This window comes from Malaclemys terrapin, chromosome 7, assembly GCF_027887155.1.
Source record: "Malaclemys terrapin pileata isolate rMalTer1 chromosome 7, rMalTer1.hap1, whole genome shotgun sequence".
NCBI classification, from domain to species: domain Eukaryota; kingdom Metazoa; phylum Chordata; order Testudines; family Emydidae; genus Malaclemys; species Malaclemys terrapin.
The window spans coordinates 56,938,846-56,959,210 of NC_071511.1; the positions used below are offsets into that span (position 1 = coordinate 56,938,846).

General features: G+C 49.8%; 1 protein-coding gene across 2 annotated transcripts in view; it reads left to right on the top strand.

Annotated features, from left to right (window-relative positions):
- Positions 1-20,365, top strand: part of PAX2 (paired box 2) — a 100,398-nt gene that overhangs the window by 68,702 nt on the left and 11,331 nt on the right. For both annotated transcript variants that reach the window (XM_054034864.1, XM_054034865.1), the window contains exons 7-8: positions 863-989; positions 19,379-19,480. In XM_054034864.1, the coding sequence (XP_053890839.1) occupies positions 863-989; positions 19,379-19,480 (229 nt within the window). The remainder of the gene's footprint in view (positions 1-862; positions 990-19,378; positions 19,481-20,365) is intronic.

The window sequence follows — 20,365 nt, forward strand, 5'->3', positions numbered from 1 at the left end:
AGCGGATGGAAAAAAACAGAGCAGAAAGAGCAGAAAATCAGTTTTAATTTAACGTAATATTAATCAGAGCAACTTTTCCTGTGTTTTTGTAGTCCCTCTGGTTTCTCTGGCTCCGCGTCTGGTCTGGAGGCTGCCACAATAAAAAGGCAATTACCAGAGCCTTTCGGACAGGACACCCTTTCAGATTCAGTGGCTCTCCCCCTCCCACCCTTCTGTTAGCCATGTGGTTCTCCCCCTCCCCAATTTCATACCCTGATGCACAAAATGACAGAGGTGGGGAATGAGGCTTCTTTGTTTCTCAAGAGCCAGGAAAGAGGTGGGGGGAATCTCCAAGCAAACTGAGCTCAGATACAATGGCCATCGGCCTACACAGGCCCTGCCTGCAGCAGAAATGCCCCAGCATCCCTCTCATTTCCACTGCAACCTCCTGCCCCAACCATGGGGACATATGTGTTAGCCACGCCCCCAACTCTCCTTTGCCAGGGAGGCTGCCACATCCCTTCTTGATCCCCCTTGAGCTTCTACCCACCAACTTTCCCCCTCACCCACAGGCCTGGAAGCTTGGCCACACCAGAGGGAATGGGCCACATTCTGCGCTCGGCCACAGCAAAATAATGCCCATTGTTGGTCCCTCTCTGTTGCTGCTGCCCAGATGGGGAAGGAGCCACTGCTCACAGCAGAAGTGAGGGTCTCGTCCACAGCTCCCTGCCCCCCCATCACCTTTTTCCTTCATCTGCTCTGTTTCCTCCTCCTCTCCCATCTGTGCAGGGTTTGGCGTCGCTCCTCTTCCTCCCCCCATCTGTATGCTTTCCCTTCTTCTCGGTGCATCAATAGCGAGCTGTCTCTCTCCTCTCTTCCCCAGGGTAATGAGTACTCCCTCCCAGCTCTGACCCCTGGTCTTGATGAAGTCAAGTCAAGTCTATCTGCCTCTGCTAACCCAGACCTGGGGACCAACGTGTCAGGACCCCAGACGTACCCCGTGGTAACCGGTAAGCTGCCTGCCCAAACGGCACTCCTAAGCCTTTCGTTTATTCCCTAGTCATCACCATTAGCTTCTGCGTTTTCTCCCGATGCAAGATGCAACTCTGTGGCTAACACCGGAATAGAAAGAGAGAGCAAGGGAGCCTGAGGAATATAAGAGGTAAAGACAAGGTTAAAATTCACAGCACTGGCATCCAGGGGTTACATACAGGTGTGCCCAGGTGTGACGCAGGGACAGATCTGCCCAGCTGTTCATTGGGATAGGATAGGCAGACAGAGAAGAGAGCCTGTGTTGCTGTGTCCTAGATTTCTCCTTCATGTTTGGAACAACAGACTCATTGCTCACACCTGGACTTCTCGGGGAGAACTAGCTGTTTAGGTTTGTATTTGGCCCTAACGTTTGGAAGGGATACTTGCTAGCCAGGACTCTCCTTTGCAAGCTAGTGCTGCTAAACTATCCTGGCTAAGCTCCCCCTCCCCTCAGCACATGTGCCTCCTACAGCATCTGTCAAAATAGCTCAGTTCCCAGCTTCCCCTCTCCCTCATAGCAGGCACATTAAAATCAGGTGTTTGTGGGAAGCCAGAGGGAGGAAATGAAACCAAATGTGAGACAGCTGGGGGACCAGAGCACAAAGGAGCAACGGACAATTTCTGAGCCAGCAGGTTCTTTCGTTGTTGCATCCACATGCCATGGATGGCTCAGAAGATGCTAGTGCTGGGGGTGGCACCCTTGTGCCGGAGTTAGACTGTCTTGATCCATAGCAATGTAAGATGAGGAATGGCTAAGGGGTGGCTTGATTAGTCTATAAATATCTACATGGGGAACAACTACTCGATAAAGGGCTCTTCAGTCCAGCAGAGAGAGTTCTAACACCATCCAATGGCTGGAAGATAAAGCTAGACAAACTCAGGTTAGCAATAAGGCGTAAAAGTTTGTTAGTGAGGGTAACTAATCATAGGAACGATATACCAAGGAGCATGTTGGATTTCCCATCGCTGGCCATTTTTAAGTCACAATAGGATGTTTTTCTAACAGATCTGCTCTAGGTATTATTTTGGGGGCAGTTCTCTGGCCTGTGCTATACAGGAGATCCCAATGGCCCAGGTATCTATGAATAGCACAAGCCAGGGACACAGGTCCTAACTCCCGTAGGTGAAACATTTGAGGCTCTAAGAGAAAGGGGCAGCTCCCCAGGAAACAGGAAGACTGAGAATGGCAGAGGATGAAGAGGTATCCCATGACTGAGTGAGGAATAGAGGAGGTACAGGGAGACGCAATGACCTCAAGCACAATGGCACTAAGGACTGGTGGTAATGATGAAGGAAGCAAGGTGGAGCTGAGCCACCTTCCTCACTAGGGAAGCAGCTGGCTGGGATGTCAGGCTGGGCCCAAACACTCTTGCTGATCCTTCAGAGGAGATGCAAGAGTGAGCCATGGGACATAGCCTGTCTGTGAGGGCCAAGGCACTGCTCTCCAGCCTTCAGAGGCAGCTGAGCCAGTGGGTGGATGGCTCTAGTACCCCAAATCTCCAGGGTTGCATTTGCCTAGGTGATTTGTTTGGGGAGTAGTCCCCTGAAATGGAAAATGCTCTGTGGCCAGTCGGGGACAGTTCCGGGGGGACCATGTGCCCTCACTCATCCTCTGTAGGAGATTCCCACATTTTCTTGCAGCAGCCTTGCCTAGTAGCCCACAGGGTCAGTGTCGCCGGTGGCTGAGTTGGGTATGGCTCCTAGGCAGCTGGCGTGGTTGGCTCCAGCATCACTCAGCTTCCCCAAGAGTAGTCACTGATCACAGGGGTTTTGCACGACACCATGTTAGGATTTGGAGACCTCTGACCGCCAGGTGGGATCCAGGAGCGTAGGTGAGAGTCATCCACAGATACATGGGCTATTTGGCCAGAGGCCTGCAAAGGGTTACTGGGCACTGGGGCAAGGTCAGGGGCTTGGTTTGAGGGAGCCAAGCAATGTGCGTCCTGAGACTTCCTGGGGGATAGGTTTTGGTTTGGCTGATATCAGAGCCTGACCTGGGGTAAGTACGAGGCTGACCCCGCCAAGCACTACAGAGGTACTTAGACAGCTGGAATTTGTGGAACAATTGTGCCTCTCCTCCTTCCTGTTCAGATATATATGGCTGGAGATGCGCCTCCGGGCACAGCCCAGCTGCGGGGGCCGGACACACCTCTGGCAGAGGGTGCTTCCCTGACAAAGAGCACAGGATCTGGGGGACCTCACCTCGCTCACCTATGGGGCAGTGCCAGAGGAATAGGGCACCCTTATCTCTCTCACAAGAGGCACCTCTCTGACCTGGGGGCAGCACATCCCCTCTTCTTCCTTCTACTGGCCTGTGATGAGGGAGGGGGGCAAAGATTCATGGCTGTTAAGGCTAGAAGGGACCATCAGATGATCTAGTCTGACCTCCTGCACAGCACAGGCCAGAGAACATCATTCATTGTGGGACTCGAGCAGAATCCCAGTAGGCTTGAGACTCTGCACACATTTTGGATCTGACCCTCAGGAATGGGTTGGAGGAGAGGGGGCTGCAAAGGAGGCCCTGAACTGCTGCAGAAACTGACCTCAGTGCCTCCCCCATCCATCCACCCACCCACCCTGCACCATGGAACACTCCCAGCTCAGCTTGGGAACATCCCTGCCTGATCCATCTGGATCTGAGAGTGAGAAAAAGTTCATTTCAGGCCCAGCTTGACATTCCCAGGTGGCAACTTAGCACTAACATCTCAATCTGTATGCGACATTTCAATCAGGCACAGAGTAACAAAAGCAGAACCATTAACATTGGGAGCTGTTTGCCAGCGGTAATGACGGGGAAACTCAGAAACTGGAAATGAAAAGAGGATAAAACCCAACCCAAGAGGCGCGGGGAGGGGCGAAGAACAAGGGGTGGAGGATTATTCCTCTGCACATAGGCCGGGATCCAACGTTTGGATTAATGGCGCCATTACCCGAGAAAGGGCTGCAGATAATGCTCATTCTTAAAATGTTTTTGCTGGCAATTAAACGGCTGCAGTTATTGATCTTCATTGATTTGCTGTCCCCCCTGATTTGCATAAGCCATTAAAGATGAATGGTTCACAATGTGTTTGTTATGGGGATAGGCAGAGTTTTCTGGAGGGGCTGTCAAGGTGAGGAACGGTGAATCACTTCCTGATCATCCATTGGCCAGGAGCTATGTGGGGGCAGGACCATGGGGGTACTCTGTGGTAAAGCAGGTTCCCCTCCAGCAAAGGGACACTGGATGTGCCTGCCTGAAGTTCAGGGCTTTGGCTGTTCTGGGTGCTTGGAGGAGGCAGTGTGGCATAGTGGATGCAGCACTGGACAGGGACTTAGGAGAACTGGGTTCTGTTCCTGGCTCTTTCTCACTTGGACTGAAATTCTGGCCCCTGTGGGGTTTTGCCATTGACTTCAGTGGAGCCAGAATTTCACTCTTGGTGTGTAACATTGGGCAAGTCATGTGACCTTCCAGTGTTTCAGTTTCCCAGTGTGTTGCATAGGGATGACCATCACGACTGAGCGCTAGGATGAGGGCCATGTCTTATGAGGCTGGGTGGTGAGATAAAGGGGCTTCAGGGTCACCCATACCTATGGTACCCTTTTCTTCTGTACTGTTGGGGGTCCCTGTGACTCCCAGCAGTGCGCCATCTCAGCTTGTGGAAAGGGCGACGCCTCTGAACACTGGACACGCTACAATCTGAGACTGTAGAGTGCTGCCTATTGTCCAAGCTCTGGCCATTTTAGGAGGGGGCTGGATGGGGGGAGAGGCTCTCCAGGGGCTCCAGCCAGCTGGGGCCAGAAGGAAGGGCTCTCTCTGAAGTCTCCAGAAAGAATAATATGGTGGTTGGCTTTACTTTGGCAGCAGTTGATGGTGTCTTTTCTGTCTGTGAAATCTGATTGGGAGGTGTGTAAATTAAATATTGCAGCCCATAACCCCAGAGGGATTGCAGAGTATGGCTTGTGTTCCTCTGGTGTCCCAAACAAGGGCAAGTTCACCAGTGGGCTCCTTGACCCACAGAGTGCTCTAGGGAAATCCTGAGAGCAAAGGGAAGTGTGTGGTGCTGAAAGTCAGGGCCAGTGGTCACCAACACTGCATGATGTTACTGGAAGCAAAGAAGGCAGGGGCCTCCCCACCATGAATGGAAGAATCTGCCAAGAGCAATATCACAGTGCATATTCCAAGAGCAGCTGCAGTGGTGTGGTTACAAAAGGCAGAACCTTGATTAGCATGGCCAACACTGAGGATCAGCCTCCAAACAGTGATCCGGAACACCTTTGATGATCTGTTTGCCCCATCACCTCCTGAAGAGAGACCACCTGATGCCATTCATTCACAGTGGAGTGGACGGGCCACCCTTATGCTTCCTCTGGAACATCAGCTGGTCGTTTCCTTCCCAAGTTGATGCCAGTGGGCTAGAGAAGTGCAGTTGTGTAGTGTGCTGCTGCTGTCCCCCATGTGCCAGAGGATGGCATCAGAGCCGCTAGAAGCCCCATTTTCTTCAGCTCATCTTCTGCATGCGTAGGGGGATGGGGCAGTTTCCTTCATGACAGCAAGCTGAGTGCTCGGGAGATGAAACTTGGGGAAAATCCCAGATCCCTGGGAACCAAACAGCTTTCTCAGAAACCAAGGCCAAGCCTGGGGGCCTCAAGTTAAGCAGCTGCAGCTGTATCTGAGAACCTAAGAACGAGCGAGGCTGGATTTTTAAAGGTGTTTTACACTGAAGTCAGTAGGAGCTGCAGGTGCTCAGCGTCTCTGAAAATTGGGCCCCTTACCTAACTAGGAAGTGAGGAGACTAATGTTGGGCCACCCATGTGTGCCAATTTTTTTAGATTTCAAGGCCAAAAGGGACATTTCTGATCATTTAGTCTGACCTCCTGCATAACACTGGCCAGAGAATGTCTCCCAGTGATCCCTGCATCCAGCCCATATCTTGTGGCTGAGCTAGAGCATTTATTTTAGCAAGGGTTCCCATCTTGATTTAAAGACTTCAAGTGATGGAGAATCCACCATGTCCCTTGGTTATTTTGGCCCTGAATGCTCCTACGTGTTTTGATAGTCCCCATAGACATGTGAGCGGGGAGGGTATGTAGTACTGGGAAAGCAAAGAGCAACACTAATGCGACAATATATACAGTGTGAGCTGATTTTCAGAGGTGCTCAGGGCTTGCAGTTTCGTCTATAGGAGTGCAGCACCCCAAAAGTCTGAGAAATAATAACTCAGGAGCAGCCAGAGTGAAATGGTACAGAAAGTTCTTTACCTGCTGGTGACAACCAATAAGAATATTATCCTCCATGGGGTTGTGCCCTATCCATGGGATTGATAGCATAGTTGGAGCCTAACCCAGGTTTTGGGTCTCAATGCATGTGCATGGAGGTGTTGACACCTTGGGTGCAAGGACAGCCCGTCTCCCTTGTTTGTAACTACCAACCCAGAAGTAACAGCTCTAAAAGCCAGTAGGCATGGAGAAGAGATGAGTGTGCACCTGGATGGGGAATGTAAACCCCAAAAAGTTCAGCAGCTTGTTCTCATCTGTCATCAGTGTCTTCACAGATCCCCATTCTTGAAAACTAACAAGTAGTTATCACACAGAAGGGAACAGAGGAAAGCCGCATGTTTCCAGGTGTGCTCGTAATGGGATGTGGAACTTTTCAACAAACTAAGGAGGCTTAAAAAAAGGCCTTAGTCCTACTAAAACAAAAATTAAGGGCCCTCCTTAACATCCACCATATGGAGGAAAGTCTCCCTTTTTGGAATATGCACCTGAGAACAGAAGAGAATATTGAGATGGAATTCTGAAGTGGCTTTCAGTAATAGCTTGGTATCAGGATGGAGGTCGTTCAATTCAATCAAGGAGGGATAACCAACAGGATAGCCATCAGAAGATTTGAGAAGGCCAATCTTGAGGAAAATAAAATGCTGTGAACACTCACAATTGGCTTGCAAGCTTATTTGAGAACATTCTGTTTCGCAGGAGGCTGTATCTGAAGACAGCCCTTTGAGAAATATTTGTCTGTAGGCAAGAGAAAATTTTGTTTCCCTCAATTCGCTCCTAGAAAGGTGTAGTATCAGCTAAATGAATCTTGACTGCAGCCACCTGCAGTCCAGACCAATCTATGGTCCAAGCAAAGGGGCAAACAGGTACTTTAAAACACTTTGCGATCAACTGAAATGGAAAAGGATCTCCATTTGTTTTCCGATGCGGAGGATTCCGAGATACTGTAGTGAGCTGGTTAGCAGGTATGGACAGAAGCAGGATAGTCTTCACATCATGGTTCTCACCAGCAAAGCCACCAAGTGCAGGGGGGCTGGCTCTCATGGAAAACCCTTCCCTCTCCCTGAGAAAGAAGGCCTGTTCTTAGAAGAACAAATAGCATCCAGAGAGTCAAGGCCTGAGAACTAACCCATGATGTGCCCAAGCAGAGGCTACCAGAAATGTGCAAGTGCCTTAAAGTCTCACCTTCCTCAAGACCTTGTGCATCAGAGGAAAGGGAAAGAGGATTTCCTCATGGAGAAAGGATGGAATGAGTGTAATAGAGAACCAGGATCCTATCCCATTCTGGAGAAAAACACATGCATTTGAACTAGTTCCTGGAGGCACTGCAATGTGCTTGTGATGATCCACATTTAAGAAAATAGAATTCACCACCTGTTGCAATGGTGACCTCCTCTGAGGGTCTATTGACTACAGCACACACCTTCAGCTACTGTCTTTGCCACTCAAGCAAGTTGCAGTGAAACAGTTTAACAGTGAGCTCCAGTTAGAAATAGTCTCTCCAATGGCATGGTGAGAGCCCCAGTACTTTAGTGGACTGGCAAAGAACTTAAGACAATACTATAGGCACGGATTAAAATGAGGCAGAACACTCCTCCTCCTCTCCTTGGCTTGGGATTGAAGCAACCTCCCCTGCTCCTTGCTTGGGTTGGTGAGAATTCCCCTCTTGCTCCAATCTCCTGTAACCACTGACTCTAGAGAACAATTCTGCTCAGGGATTGAGTGACCTGACCTAATAGTTCCTCTGCAGTTAACTGCTGGGAGTTAGAAATTTGCTTCATAGATGGTAAAGACTAGAGAAAGACAGGCCTCCAAGCTTTTACAGGTCACTTGCTTGGCTGGAACTTCTTACACCAAACACTCACTCCTGCATACCCAGTGCCTCCACTGAATGGCTGTCACCAAGAGGCATATGCCGCAAGCCCTGAGAAGATCACTTGTTACTGGGAATGATTCTGGTCCTCCAGCAGAATGGAGATACTTTCTGTGAGAAGGACAGACTGCAGCATGGAAATATGTCAAATTAGGTCAAGTGCACAGAGCCAGTATAGATTAAGGCGGAAAGGGAAAACTGCATTGAGGGTGAAGATTCGCAACTGTATCCTTCCAAGATACCTGTTTAGACTTTGGAGACCTAAGATGTAGCGTAAGCTCCTTCTCTATTTGTGATCAGACAATAGTAATAGATCTCATGGCACGTCTGCAGACAAGGATTGACTTTCCAGCACCAGGAGAGATGTTATCTCCTTATCTCAGCAGAAGAGTTGGGAAAGCAAAAGGCATCACTCCGCTCAATGACTTCCAGGACCAAATGGCCCAAGTTGATGGTTGGCCAGATAGCTTAGCGATAGCAGGGAGAGGACAGGAATCAGAGGAGCTGGTTCCAAGCTTTCAGGGGAAGGTTCATTGAGGATAATTGTGAAGGCACAGGGGAGGGAATAGACAAGGATTTTGAAGAGGAAGGACTTAGTGAATCTCAGGCTTGAATGAGCATGAAAGGCAGATGTGTGTGATAAGCTGGATGTGGCTGGACCTGCAAGAAATGATGCCACCTTTAAATTAATGTTTAAGTTGGTGCTAGAGATAGTAGTGAATTGACATTCCTAGATTTGTTTGGCCTCAGTGCAGGTATGACCTTGCAATTGTGCCTCAACCCTGACCACAAGGGGCCACCTCTAGGGAAGAAGATTATGTAGTCCCCATTCCCCCTCAGTCCTAGGATTTAAGAGGCTGCCCATGAGTGCCTCCTGTGATGGCGATTTCTGTGACATGGACCCACCAATATATTTTACATCAGAGTCAGTCAACAGCCATCATTAAATGCATGCCTTCAGAGAGCTGGATAGTGTGTGGAAGGCTCTGGCCTTCTCTCATCAGTGTAGAATTGGGGAGGGATTCTCCAGGAAAATTCATTGTGCTTCAGTATCAATAGAAGAATATCTCTACAGAGGAAAGACTGCACATGCCTAGGATGGCCCTGGAGCAGGGCCAGTGCTACTATTTAGGCCAACTAGGTGGTTGCCTAGGGCGCCAAGATTTGGGGGCGCCAAAAAGTGGAGCCCCCAATTTTTTTTTTTACAGCAGCTGCTGCTCTGGGAGGGAGAGGAAGTCTGAGCCACCGGCAGGCAGCCCAGGGGTTCCCCGGGTCAGCGCGCCGCCGACAGCCTAGGCGTTCCCCGGGTCAGCGCACTGCCGGCAGCCCAGGGTTTCCCCTGGGTCAGCGCGCCGCTGGCAGCCCAGGGGTTTCCCGGGTCAGCGCGCCACTGGCAGTCCAGGGGTTCCCCTGGGTCAGAGCTGCCGCATGGATCCCCGGGCCAGGGGGTGGGGAGCTGCCTCGGGGGGGGGCGCCAGGGTGGAGGGGGGTGGGGAGCTGCCGCAGGGCTGGGTGCGGGGGGTGCAAGGTGGCCCTGGCCCTGCACTGGCCCTGCCCTGGAGTATACTGGAAACTGACATGTCTCCTGCTCTGACAGTATTTCTGAGCATACTTTGAAGGCACCTTCATGTAGTTGGCCACATTTAAGCCCCAGTGCAGCAAAGCACTTAAACATGTGCTTCACTTTAAGCATGTGAATATTTTCATGTGCATGCAACATCCCAATAAACTAGGAGTCAGCAAATGAGGCTTCACTGAACTAATGCATTTGCCAAACTTACCAGGCACATCATTCTTTGTCCAGGTTTTAACTGTTGTACCGGCAGATAAATGTTCCTAGAGCCATGTAGACTTGACTTCAATGGGGCTACACAGCTGACTAAAGTTAAGCATGTTCTGACAGAATGCATGCATCCACCCAATATACTGGAAGCTTCGTGCTGTACTGTATTTGAGGACTGCAGAGCCTCGATTTTTCCAGTAGGGGAGGAGGTGAAGATAACATGTCTGTTTATTTATAGAGCTACTGTCAACACCAAAAATGTAGATTTTGTAAAATACAGTTTTAAAAAGGAAGGTGCAAGGGCATTACAAAACCTGATATAAACATCAATAAAATCACAACAGCTTTGACTTTCAAGAAAAAACAGGTCTGGGGTTGTTCCTTTGCATATGTATTTCAGCAATTCCCTGCAGTGCTGAGAACTCAAAGGACAGCATCGGGCTAGGGCTTGGAAAATGGTGAATGAATCGGAGCAGAAACAGAAACTAGCTCCACACGGTTCGCTGTCCACTCAGAGTGCAGTGCAAACAGAAAGCAAGAGCAGTTGCCCTGAAAAGCAGATTAGGGTCTTTGCATCCTTTCCATTGTTATAACCAAGGGAATGTTAGCAACACAGGGAAAGGGGGAGAGAGTTTTAAATACAGGATGATTTTTAGCTTGAGCATGATTTTCATAACGTTCTTGCAAAAGGAAGGTCAAAGAAGGAGTGGAAACAGCCACAGTGCAAGATACAGTATGTCACACCTGCAGGACTCGTAAGACCTCTGGAGCCAGATCCTGACTAGATGGAAATTGACTTTGGTGGAATTGACTTATGGCTCCATTGACTTTGGTGGAATTTCACCAATTTACAGCAACTCAGGATCTGGCCCTGCCAGTTTGCACGGGACAATCTGTTCTAAGTCAGGGGGAGCTGCCATGGGGAAGGCGGCTGGTTCGATGGTTAGAGTATTAGCATAGGACGTGGGAGAGCTGGGTTCAAGATCCTGCACTGCTACAGACTTCCTGTGTGACCTTGGGTGAGTTACTTAGCATCTCCATGCCTCAGTTCTCCATCTGTACAATGGGGATAATAGTGCTCCCTACCTCACAGGGGCAGTGTGAGGATAAATGCACTAAAGATCAGGAAGTGCTCAGATACAATAGGAGTGGGGGCCAGATAAAGACCTTAGATAGACCAGGGAAATGCTGAGGGACTCATAAATATTGGCAAGACAGTGCACAGCAGTGCATTAAGAGGGTGTGCCTAGTGACCCCTTGAGTGGGGACATGCCATCCAGGAATTCCCTTCCTTGTTTTGTGTAAAGAAAAGAAACCCTGAATGCAGCTAGTTTGTCCTCCAGGAAACCGGCACTGAAAAACAAGCAGCTTATCCCTCCTGCAAACCAACCCGCTTCCCCCGCCCCCCATCAGCCACAGAGAGGGCAATAAATGCTGAGATGAGTCTCCGAAGGAACCCAAAGCTGTGAATCTTCCTCTCGCTCTGTCTGGCCAAAATTGTGGAGGGAATTTAGGCCAGAGATCACCAATTCCGCCTGCCCACCAGGATAACAGAGGAGAGTATTAGGAGGGAAGGAAAACAGCCATAACTCAGCCAGTACAGGGGGGAGAGAGGAGCTGAAAGTGGGGAAGATATTTAGTCCTCTGCAGCTCTGTTACAGATGAGTGTCATAGTAGCTACACCCCCCACACCTCTGGTCCCCCAAAACTTTCCCCAACATGACTCTGGGCAGCATCTGGACACCGAGCGTCCTTTACAATGTGTAGGGAACCTAGAATAAGATAGAATGAGGCTCTTCGCTTCTTGGGAGGGGTCACAAGCTGTTCCATTTCTGATTCAATTGCTGGTTGATTTCCATAGTAATAAGACATTGACAGATACTGCCGGGGTTCCCTAATGCAATCTTACCGAGGGACGCCCCTCCCAGTGAGAAAGAGACAAGCCAGCGTATTGCAGCGCCATGGCTCGTTGGACTGATGCCACTTCCAGGATGTCTGTGCGTGGGGGGAGATGTGGGGAGAGGTCTGCCTTCCTTTACCTGAAATACCACAGGATTAAAGAGTTACAGTGAAAAGGGCCCACCATCCAGACTGAATCTGCAACTGAAGTTTGGGATGAGTTAAAATGAAAAGTGGGTGTCTCTTCTAGCTGCTTAGGGGTGTGTGTGTGTATGTGTGTGAGAGAGAGACAGATTCTTAGGAGGATGGGATCGATTGATCGATCATGTCTACATGGCACACTGTGTAGCTGTACTTCACTACCTGGGTAGCTCTACCAGTGGTAGCAATGGGGAAAGCTAGGTTGCAGACAAACATAGGTGCTTTTACTCAGGGCAGGGTTAGATAACATGGTGGTAGACATGTTTATGTGTTGTCCACCAGTGGAGTTGTCTTGCAAGTGAATTACAACTGTGCAGTTTCCTAGTGTAGACTGACAGACAGATGCTCATCTTTGGCCCTCTGATCATGCACTCTTTGCCCACCAGAGGAAGGTCTCTGGTCTGCGTCCCTGTCACCCATGCTGTGTTGCTCTCCACCCCTATATCCCCTCCATTGAGTTTGAGGTGCTGCCTTTGAAAGGTGTGAGGAATTTTTCTTCCTAAGCCCTGATGTGTGCAAGTGGGGACTGGGATCATCTCCACTGCAAGTCTGGCAGGTGCTTTAACCACCTCAAAACACTGGGACAAATAGCTTCTGGTCCCTTAACCCTGCCCAGCTTTGCAAGGCAAGGCCTGGCGCTGTTGTTCCCATTGCGAGGGCTTTAGTAAGCCTTTCAAGCTGAAATCCTCTCTGTGGTGGCTGGGCAGAGAGGAAATCCAGGGGCTGGATCAGATTGGCCTAATGCTGCAGCAGCTTAAGCAGTCTGTTTTACCAGAGATTATGGTTTCACTTACACAGAGCGCCTGAAAAATGTTGCGGTTTAGAAAGGATTAGAGCTGAAAATTCAATGCTTTAAAAGAGAAATAAAGCAGAGGAGGGACTGGAAAAACCCCATGTGCCTGGGGGCTGTGCAAACAGGATTAACCTCTGCCCATATCACCCCTCACTCCTGCCCACCCACGATTCTCTCCTTCTGGGTGCCAGCCAGACCTGCTGTGCTATGCTGGGATATAGAGACCTGCAACTGCCTGAGGCTAATCTGTCCTGGGTTGGTTATTGAACCCTGGTTTGGAAGGGCAGCTTCTCCCCAGTTATGTGGGAGATGCTCAGCTTCTACGCTGCTGGGTGGCCATGCAAATCTCCAGGCTACAAAGGTAGGGAGTGATCACGCTAGACCACAGTGCACTTGGTACAGGTACCTTGACACTGATTCACCACATTTGTCATTTTGCACTGAAATGTGTTATATACTTGTGTCCTCACTGCAGACAGACTTGTTGCAAAGAGGTCCCAGTGCTCAGAGTTCTTTGTTGGCCGTAAAGGTTCCAGATCCCAGGAGGAGACCACACATAGCAAATTTGCCTTTTTGACTGCCAGCAAACCTATCTGAGACAGATGTGCTAGAGGCAAACATGTTGGGGATTGTATGGTGCACTCAGAATAAGCAGCACTCAGACATAGAAACTCCCCTCTCTCACCACCTAGACAGGCGCTACAACCTAGCATCGATTCGGGCACCTGAAGTTGATAAGGCCTGCCCAAGTGATGAGAGAGTCTGAAAGACTTTGCCATCTATCACATGCCTAACTCTATACAAACCAAGGTCACCCAAGCTGACTCACCTGTACGCCACTGGCAATACCTGCCATGATGGCAGAGTGATGCCATTCATTGATGTGAGGGTAGCGGTTTGCCATGTCAAACTTGGATTGGGCCTGATCCCACCATACAGTTTTCTCTTCCATATTTTCTGACACTTGCCTCATTCTTGAGGGCACAAACGACCATGGGTGCTAGTCTATAGCCACATTTTAGATCTCTGAGCTGGGTGAGTCCCTGACATAGACACCTAGGTTGGGGGCCCAGGGTTTCTGTCTGGTAGCCTACCTCGCTGAGAACTAGGTTCTACTTGGGTCTTCACTGAGTACTCTGATGGCCAATTTGACTTGGCCCAATTCTGCACATCTGGGTTTCCCATTCAGAAGTCTCTCAATGGAGATGTACCATACTCCTCCACCAAGGAACCCTAGCTTGGGTCTGAGATGACACAGCAGTCACTTTTCCTAGGGAAAAGGGTTTTGGCACCACATCACCATGCACCCTGACCCCACAGAGAGGATGGAGGAGCAGAAAGGACAGTCCAGAAGCTTCAGAGCATCCTTCTCCCATCCCTGCCCCCTGCACTGCTTCCGCCCACACCCCATCCTGTTCTGCTTGCCTCTTCTTGCATCCCACTCCCTGTACCCTCCTGTGCATCCCTCTCCTCCCCACTCTGTTGCACTGCTCCCTCCCATCCCAGTATCATTGCTCTGGTGCATGCATCACCAGACTGCTGTGAGCAGTCCTAGCCCCCAGCTAAGGAAAGAGATCAAGAAGCTGCAGCTAATACAACAATGGTTCAAAGGCTGAAAGATAAGAGGTGTGGTGGGGAGAGAGCAGAGGTGATAAAGTTATGAAGTCTTCAAATGGGCCAGCCTTAGAGCTAACAATAGAAATGAAGAAAGAGGCTTCTTCACAGTGTAAGAAGCTGCTAAGACAAGGAGCAGAAGCCTGAGGTCAAAGAAGGAAAAATCTGAGCTAGATACTAGGGAAACTTTTTACCTGCCAGGGCAGTTGGACAATGGAACAGACTCCTGTGGGAGGCAACTGAGGGACCAACACAGCAGAGATTCACAGACGGGTTAGATGAGCAGGAGCAGGTAGGTTATTTTACCTCTGCTGGAATCTTGTGTCCAGTTCTGGTGCCCACAATTAAAAAAGTATATTGACAAATTGCAGAGGGTTCAGAGGAGAGCCACAAGAATGCTGAAAGGTTTAGAAAATCCACCTTATAGCAATAGATGCAAGGGGCTCAATCTATTTAATTTAACAAAGAGGAGATTAAGGGGTGACTTGATCCATCTAGATGTACTGACATGGGGAACAAATATTTGATAATGGGCTCTTCAGTCTAGCAGAGAAAGATCTAAGACCATCCAATGGCTGTGGAAGTTGAAGCTAGACAAATTCAGACCAGAAATAAGGTGTACATTTGTAACAGTGAAAGCAGTTAGCCATTGGAACATCTTACCAAAGGTTGTGGTGGAGTCCTCGTCACTGGAAATGTTTAAATCAAGATTGGATGTTTTTCTGAATAAGTTCAAACAGGAATTATTTGGGGGAAGTTCTCTGGCCTGTGCTATACAGAAGGTCAGACTAGATTATCACAATGGTCCCTTCTGGCCTTGGAGTCTATCAAATAGTAGGAACTCCATCCTGCAAAAGTGTGTGGTGACTCAGACTGGATGACCCAAGGTGGCAGTTCTGGCTCTACCATCTAGGGAATCAAGTATCAGAGGGGTAGCCGTGTTAGTCTGAATCTGTAAAAAGCAACAGAGGGTCCTGTGGCACCTTTAAGACTAACAGAAGTATTGGGAGCATAAGCTTTCGTGGGTAAGAACCTCACTTCTTCAGATGCAAGTCTGAAGAATGTGTTTCATGTCCTTTAAGTGCATTAAGCTTTTCAGCTCAGGGCCCATGACTACTTTAAGTTTGGAAAGTGCCCAATGCAAACAGTGCCACCTCTGCCTTCTACTTCCTATGTTGTTGTTATTCCCTCTAACGTCTCCCTTTTCATCGAGGTTTGCATTGTTAAAATCTCTATTTCTTATTTTCTGGCTCTTTTGAGAACCTCCCAGTAGGAGACCAGGAAGCAAAACAGAATTGTGAGCTCTCTTGGTCCAAGCTTAAAGGCAGCGTCTTGGTGCTTCTAAGTTCTGTGTCTCGCCTAGCCCAAGCTATCTCCAGCAATGTTCCTCTAGTTGCACATTCGACAAGCAGCCTCTGGAGCAGAGCACGGTGAAATGTTTCAGGAGATGCAGGTTCCTTCAGTATCTCTCTGCCTTCAGGCCAGGGAACTGTAGATGGGAGAAAGCTCAAGGTTCCGTTCTCTAGCTCAGAGAGCCACAGTTGAGTCGAGGACTCCGTTTTGATCACTCAGGAGGTTCCTGGGTTGCGGGAATGGCCTGGCAATGGAGGCTTGTCAGAAATCAGACAGCAATCTGGCTTTGTCATTGACCTGTGAGCTCAGGTGGGTGATGAGCAGTGTTCCCTCTAATTTTTTACATCCATGTGCAGAATGAATTTTGTTCTGTGCACCAATATGGAGGTGATGTGTGGCAGGGCTGGGGCCAAGGGGTTCAGAATGTGGGAGGGGGCTCAGGGCTGGGGCAGAGGGTTCAGGTGTGGGGGGGTGAGGGCTCTGGCTGGGGGTGCAGGCTCTGGGATGGGGCCGGGGATGAGGGGATTGGGGTGCGGGAGAGGGCTCAGGGCTGGGGCAGAGGGTTGGGGTGTGGGAGGGGGTGAGGGCTCCAGCTGAGGGCGCGGGCTCTGTGATGAGGGGTTTGGGGTGCAGGCTGCCCCGGGTCTGTGGTGGTGAGAGAGGACACCCCTCAGCCTTCTCTCGCGGCAGCAGCTCGGGGCCAGATGAGAGGTGCCTCTCCCCGGCCATGGCAGCTCTGGCGGGCGTGGGCTGGGCCGGGATGGGGGAGGGGCTCCTCTCCCAGGCAGCTCCAGTGGGCCTGGGCTGGGCCGGGCCGACAGACGGGCTCGTCTCCCTGGCAGCTCTGGTGGGCTTGGGCTGGGCTCTCCCTGCCTGCATGGCGACCATGCAGCTTAGAGGGAACTTATGTGATGAGCCTGTTTGCGCACTGACACTGAAAGAAGTTTGTGTGCAGGGCATGCTCCAGGGCTCCACTGCAGAACTCTTATTCCCCTTGTCGTTCTCTTTCTTATTTGAATAGTCCCATTGATGTCAGTGAGTGTTCACCACCCTGAAAAAATGTTCCTCAATGAGGCCATTGATGTTTTTTGAGAGGCAACCAAAACCCTATCTAAAGAACTAGGCAGCTTTACCCCCCGTGACCCCAGAGTGTCACAGGTTCTACCAATCTACAACCAAGTGAAACCCCAGCAAAGTAAAGCAGGGCCCCCATGTGATGTCAGCAGAGAAACCCATGGAGAAACTCTGATGTGTAATCTGGTTTGATTCCACCACAGCCAAGATGGTGGCACAGTCTGCATCGCCACACTGACCCAGACGGAGGAGAGCTGTCACCTTCTTTTTCCAGGCTGGCACTGTTGAAGGAGCCTTAGGGAATTAGGTGTCCAACTCCAACTGTATTTTCCACATCTGGGTGTGAATGTAGGGTGAAGGGTGTGCCTACATCTGGGTATGAATGTGAGTCGGGGGGTGCCTATACTTGGATATGAATCTGAAGGGGGTGTACCTAGATCTGGGTGTGAATCTGAAGGGGGTGTACCTAGATCTGGGTGTGAATCTGAAGGGGGTGTACCTAGATCTGGGTGGGCGTAGATCTCGTGTGATTTGTGTGCATGTGCCTGCGTCCCCACATTTGAGTAGGAATGTCAACGTGTATGTACTTCACCTGCCACGGCAGCATTTCAGTACAGGGATATCAAGCCGAGAGGTCTCCACCACTTTTCGGTGACATTTTTCCCCACTTGACACCTGCTGTAATGTGCCAGGCTGCTCAGCCTGGGAAAGCCCAGCGAGTCCAAAGCATGGACGCTCCACTGTACATATAATTCTCCCCTGAGGGAGAGGATGAAAGAAAGAACAACCCACACATGACAGATGTTAGTTACGTTGCTTAATGCATGACTGGAAATCACTAAGGTACCACCGTGATGAGGGTGGGATAAGAACCTATAGAATAGAATAGAATAGAATAGAATAGAATGGCATAATGCGCTCTTAGGCATTGCCTCTGGGGGATGGACAGAGTGCAGCAGAACCAACCCGCCAATTCCCACCATCCAGGGTGAGGAGAGATGGCAATGGGTGGGGACCCTCTCAAGGGACAGACCAAGGCTTGCATTTCTTCTTATTTTAACCAGTCTGGTTCACCAATCACTAGTCAAAGTCCAAAAGCTGTGACACTGATTCTACCCACCACCCACTAGAGAGAACTCACCCTCTGCTGGGAGGTAGGGTTCATTTACCCTGAGTGCTGAATGTAAGGCTGGTTCCAGGGCCCAGTCCACAGATTTGATTTCTCCCATAAGCTGAGCTGAAACAGTGGGCCTGGTTTTCCTTACATTTATATACACCAGTGCTACTCTGTTGACTTCTGGGGGGTGGCTGGTCCTGATTCACATGGGCACAGATGAAGGAGAATTGGGATTCAGGTCTCCAAACAGAACAGAGAATGGATTTAACAAGGCAGCAGCCAACGGCACAAGCTCCATGGCAAGCTACAGCTCAGCAGAGGAATCTGGAGGCTGGTGTGGGCTGAGATCTCGGTAGGCAGCATAGGAGGTTGAGGTGGGAAGATCCCAGCAGCGGTGGGGAAAGGATTGTCTTAATTTATTTAGAGGGGTTTTTATTTTGGTTTTGGCTTGAAACTCCCAGCAGCTTCTGAGATGATTTTAGTTCATTTAAATACAATGAGCACTCACAGCAAAATGCCCTCCTCGCTGGCCCGCTTCCAGGTGAACCCGTCCCAATGAGGACATGCCTCTGGCAGCAGGCAAGGAGCCTACAGCTGCACTTACTCAGCGGTGAAAAATAAACCCCTGTCATCTACCGGCCTGTGCCCCTCTCCTCCCTCACCCATCCCCATGCCCATCCCCTGCAGGCGAAGGCGTCCTGACTCCGGGGCTTGCAAAAGAACCAGTGAAAACTTGTATCTGTGACAGAAGTAAAGAAGGGATCAAATTAAAACCCCAGGTCCTATTTTTTATTTGTATGACAGCAGCACCTAGAGGGGCCCCATTGTGCTAGGTATTGTGCACATGTGGGAAGAGATACTCCCTGCCCCAAAGAGCTTACAGCCTAGACCGACAAATAGTGGGAGGGGAAACAGAGACACAGAGAAGTGAAGTGATTTGCCCAAGGATGGACAGTGGCAGAGCTGGGAATGGAAGCCAGGTCTTCTGACAGCTCTAGGCACTGGATCATGCCGCCTCTCTCTGCCTGCACCACATGCAGGAACTCAGCTACTCCAGTGATGAATGTGGTAGAACTTCCTATGCAGCTTAGATTTGCTTCTATTAGGTTAAATAGATCCAAGCTGCCCAACTAGCTTCAGTGTATACAGTGGGATGAAATGAATGACTCTGAGCCTTGAAGAGGCTCCTTTTCAGTTCCCTCTTTGCAGCTTGGACTCAAAAGCATCAAGGTCTCCAAACGAAAATCTTCCAATGAAAAGGAAGGTTAGAGGTCCCAGGCAGAGTCTCAGAGTGTTTGCCCAAGAGGCTCCTGGACACTTGGAAAGAAGGAGACACCAGGCTCTGTGCTGAAGGATCTCAGTTCAAGTCACTGCTCATCCTCTGTCCCCACTTCCTTCTCTTTCCAGGTCGTGACATGGCGAGCACCACCTTGCCCGGTTACCCACCCCATGTCCCGCCGACTGGACAGGGCAGCTACCCAACCTCAACTCTCGCAGGAATGGTACCTGGTAAGTCAATGCCAAAAGCATTTGTGTTGTGCTTAGCCAGTGTATAGGCCTTGATCATTCTGCTCAGGCACTGGAGTATTCTGCTACAGCTCTAAGTCCCTTCCCATCAGTGTCTCTGCTGCCCTTAAAGCCCTGCCTGCTACCCATGGCTCACAGTCAAACATAATGCACTACCATTGCCCATGAAAACTGATTCATCACAGCTAAGGGCAACTAGCTATCTATAACCTATGGTAATTAATTAATCTTAGTATTCATTAACTATCGTAATTAACTTCCAACTGTCCATGTAAATTATTATCCACTATTCATGGCTCAGGATAATTAACTACCCACCCACCTAGGGTAACAAGCTGTCTTTTGTCCAAAGGACAGCTAAGGACCAGATGCAAATGGTAACTTACTATCTACAGCCATGGATGGCTACAGTGCTACCCACAGCCTAGACTCACTAAGAACCCATTGCCCACATACCAGGAATAAGTAGCACAACTCAAGGAAAACTACTTATTACAACAACCCAAGGGCTAACCAGCCACCCACAGACTGCTTGCTCTTATACACAGCCACTGCCCACAGAATAAGGATATCTAGCTACCTGCTCCATGCATCCAAGAGACAAATGGCTCTCTGCTACCTATTGGCTACGGATAAATATCTTCACTCAGCACAAGTCTGACTAAGGGTACATCTACACTACAGGGGGGAGTCGATTTAAGATACGCAAATTCAGCTACGTGAATAGCGTAGCTGAATTCGACGTATCGCAGCCGACTTACCCCGCTGTGAGGACGGCGGCAAAATCGACTTCTGCAGCTTTCTGTTGGCAGCGCTTACTCCCACCTCCGCTGGTGGAGTAAGAGCGCCGATCTGGGGATCAATTGT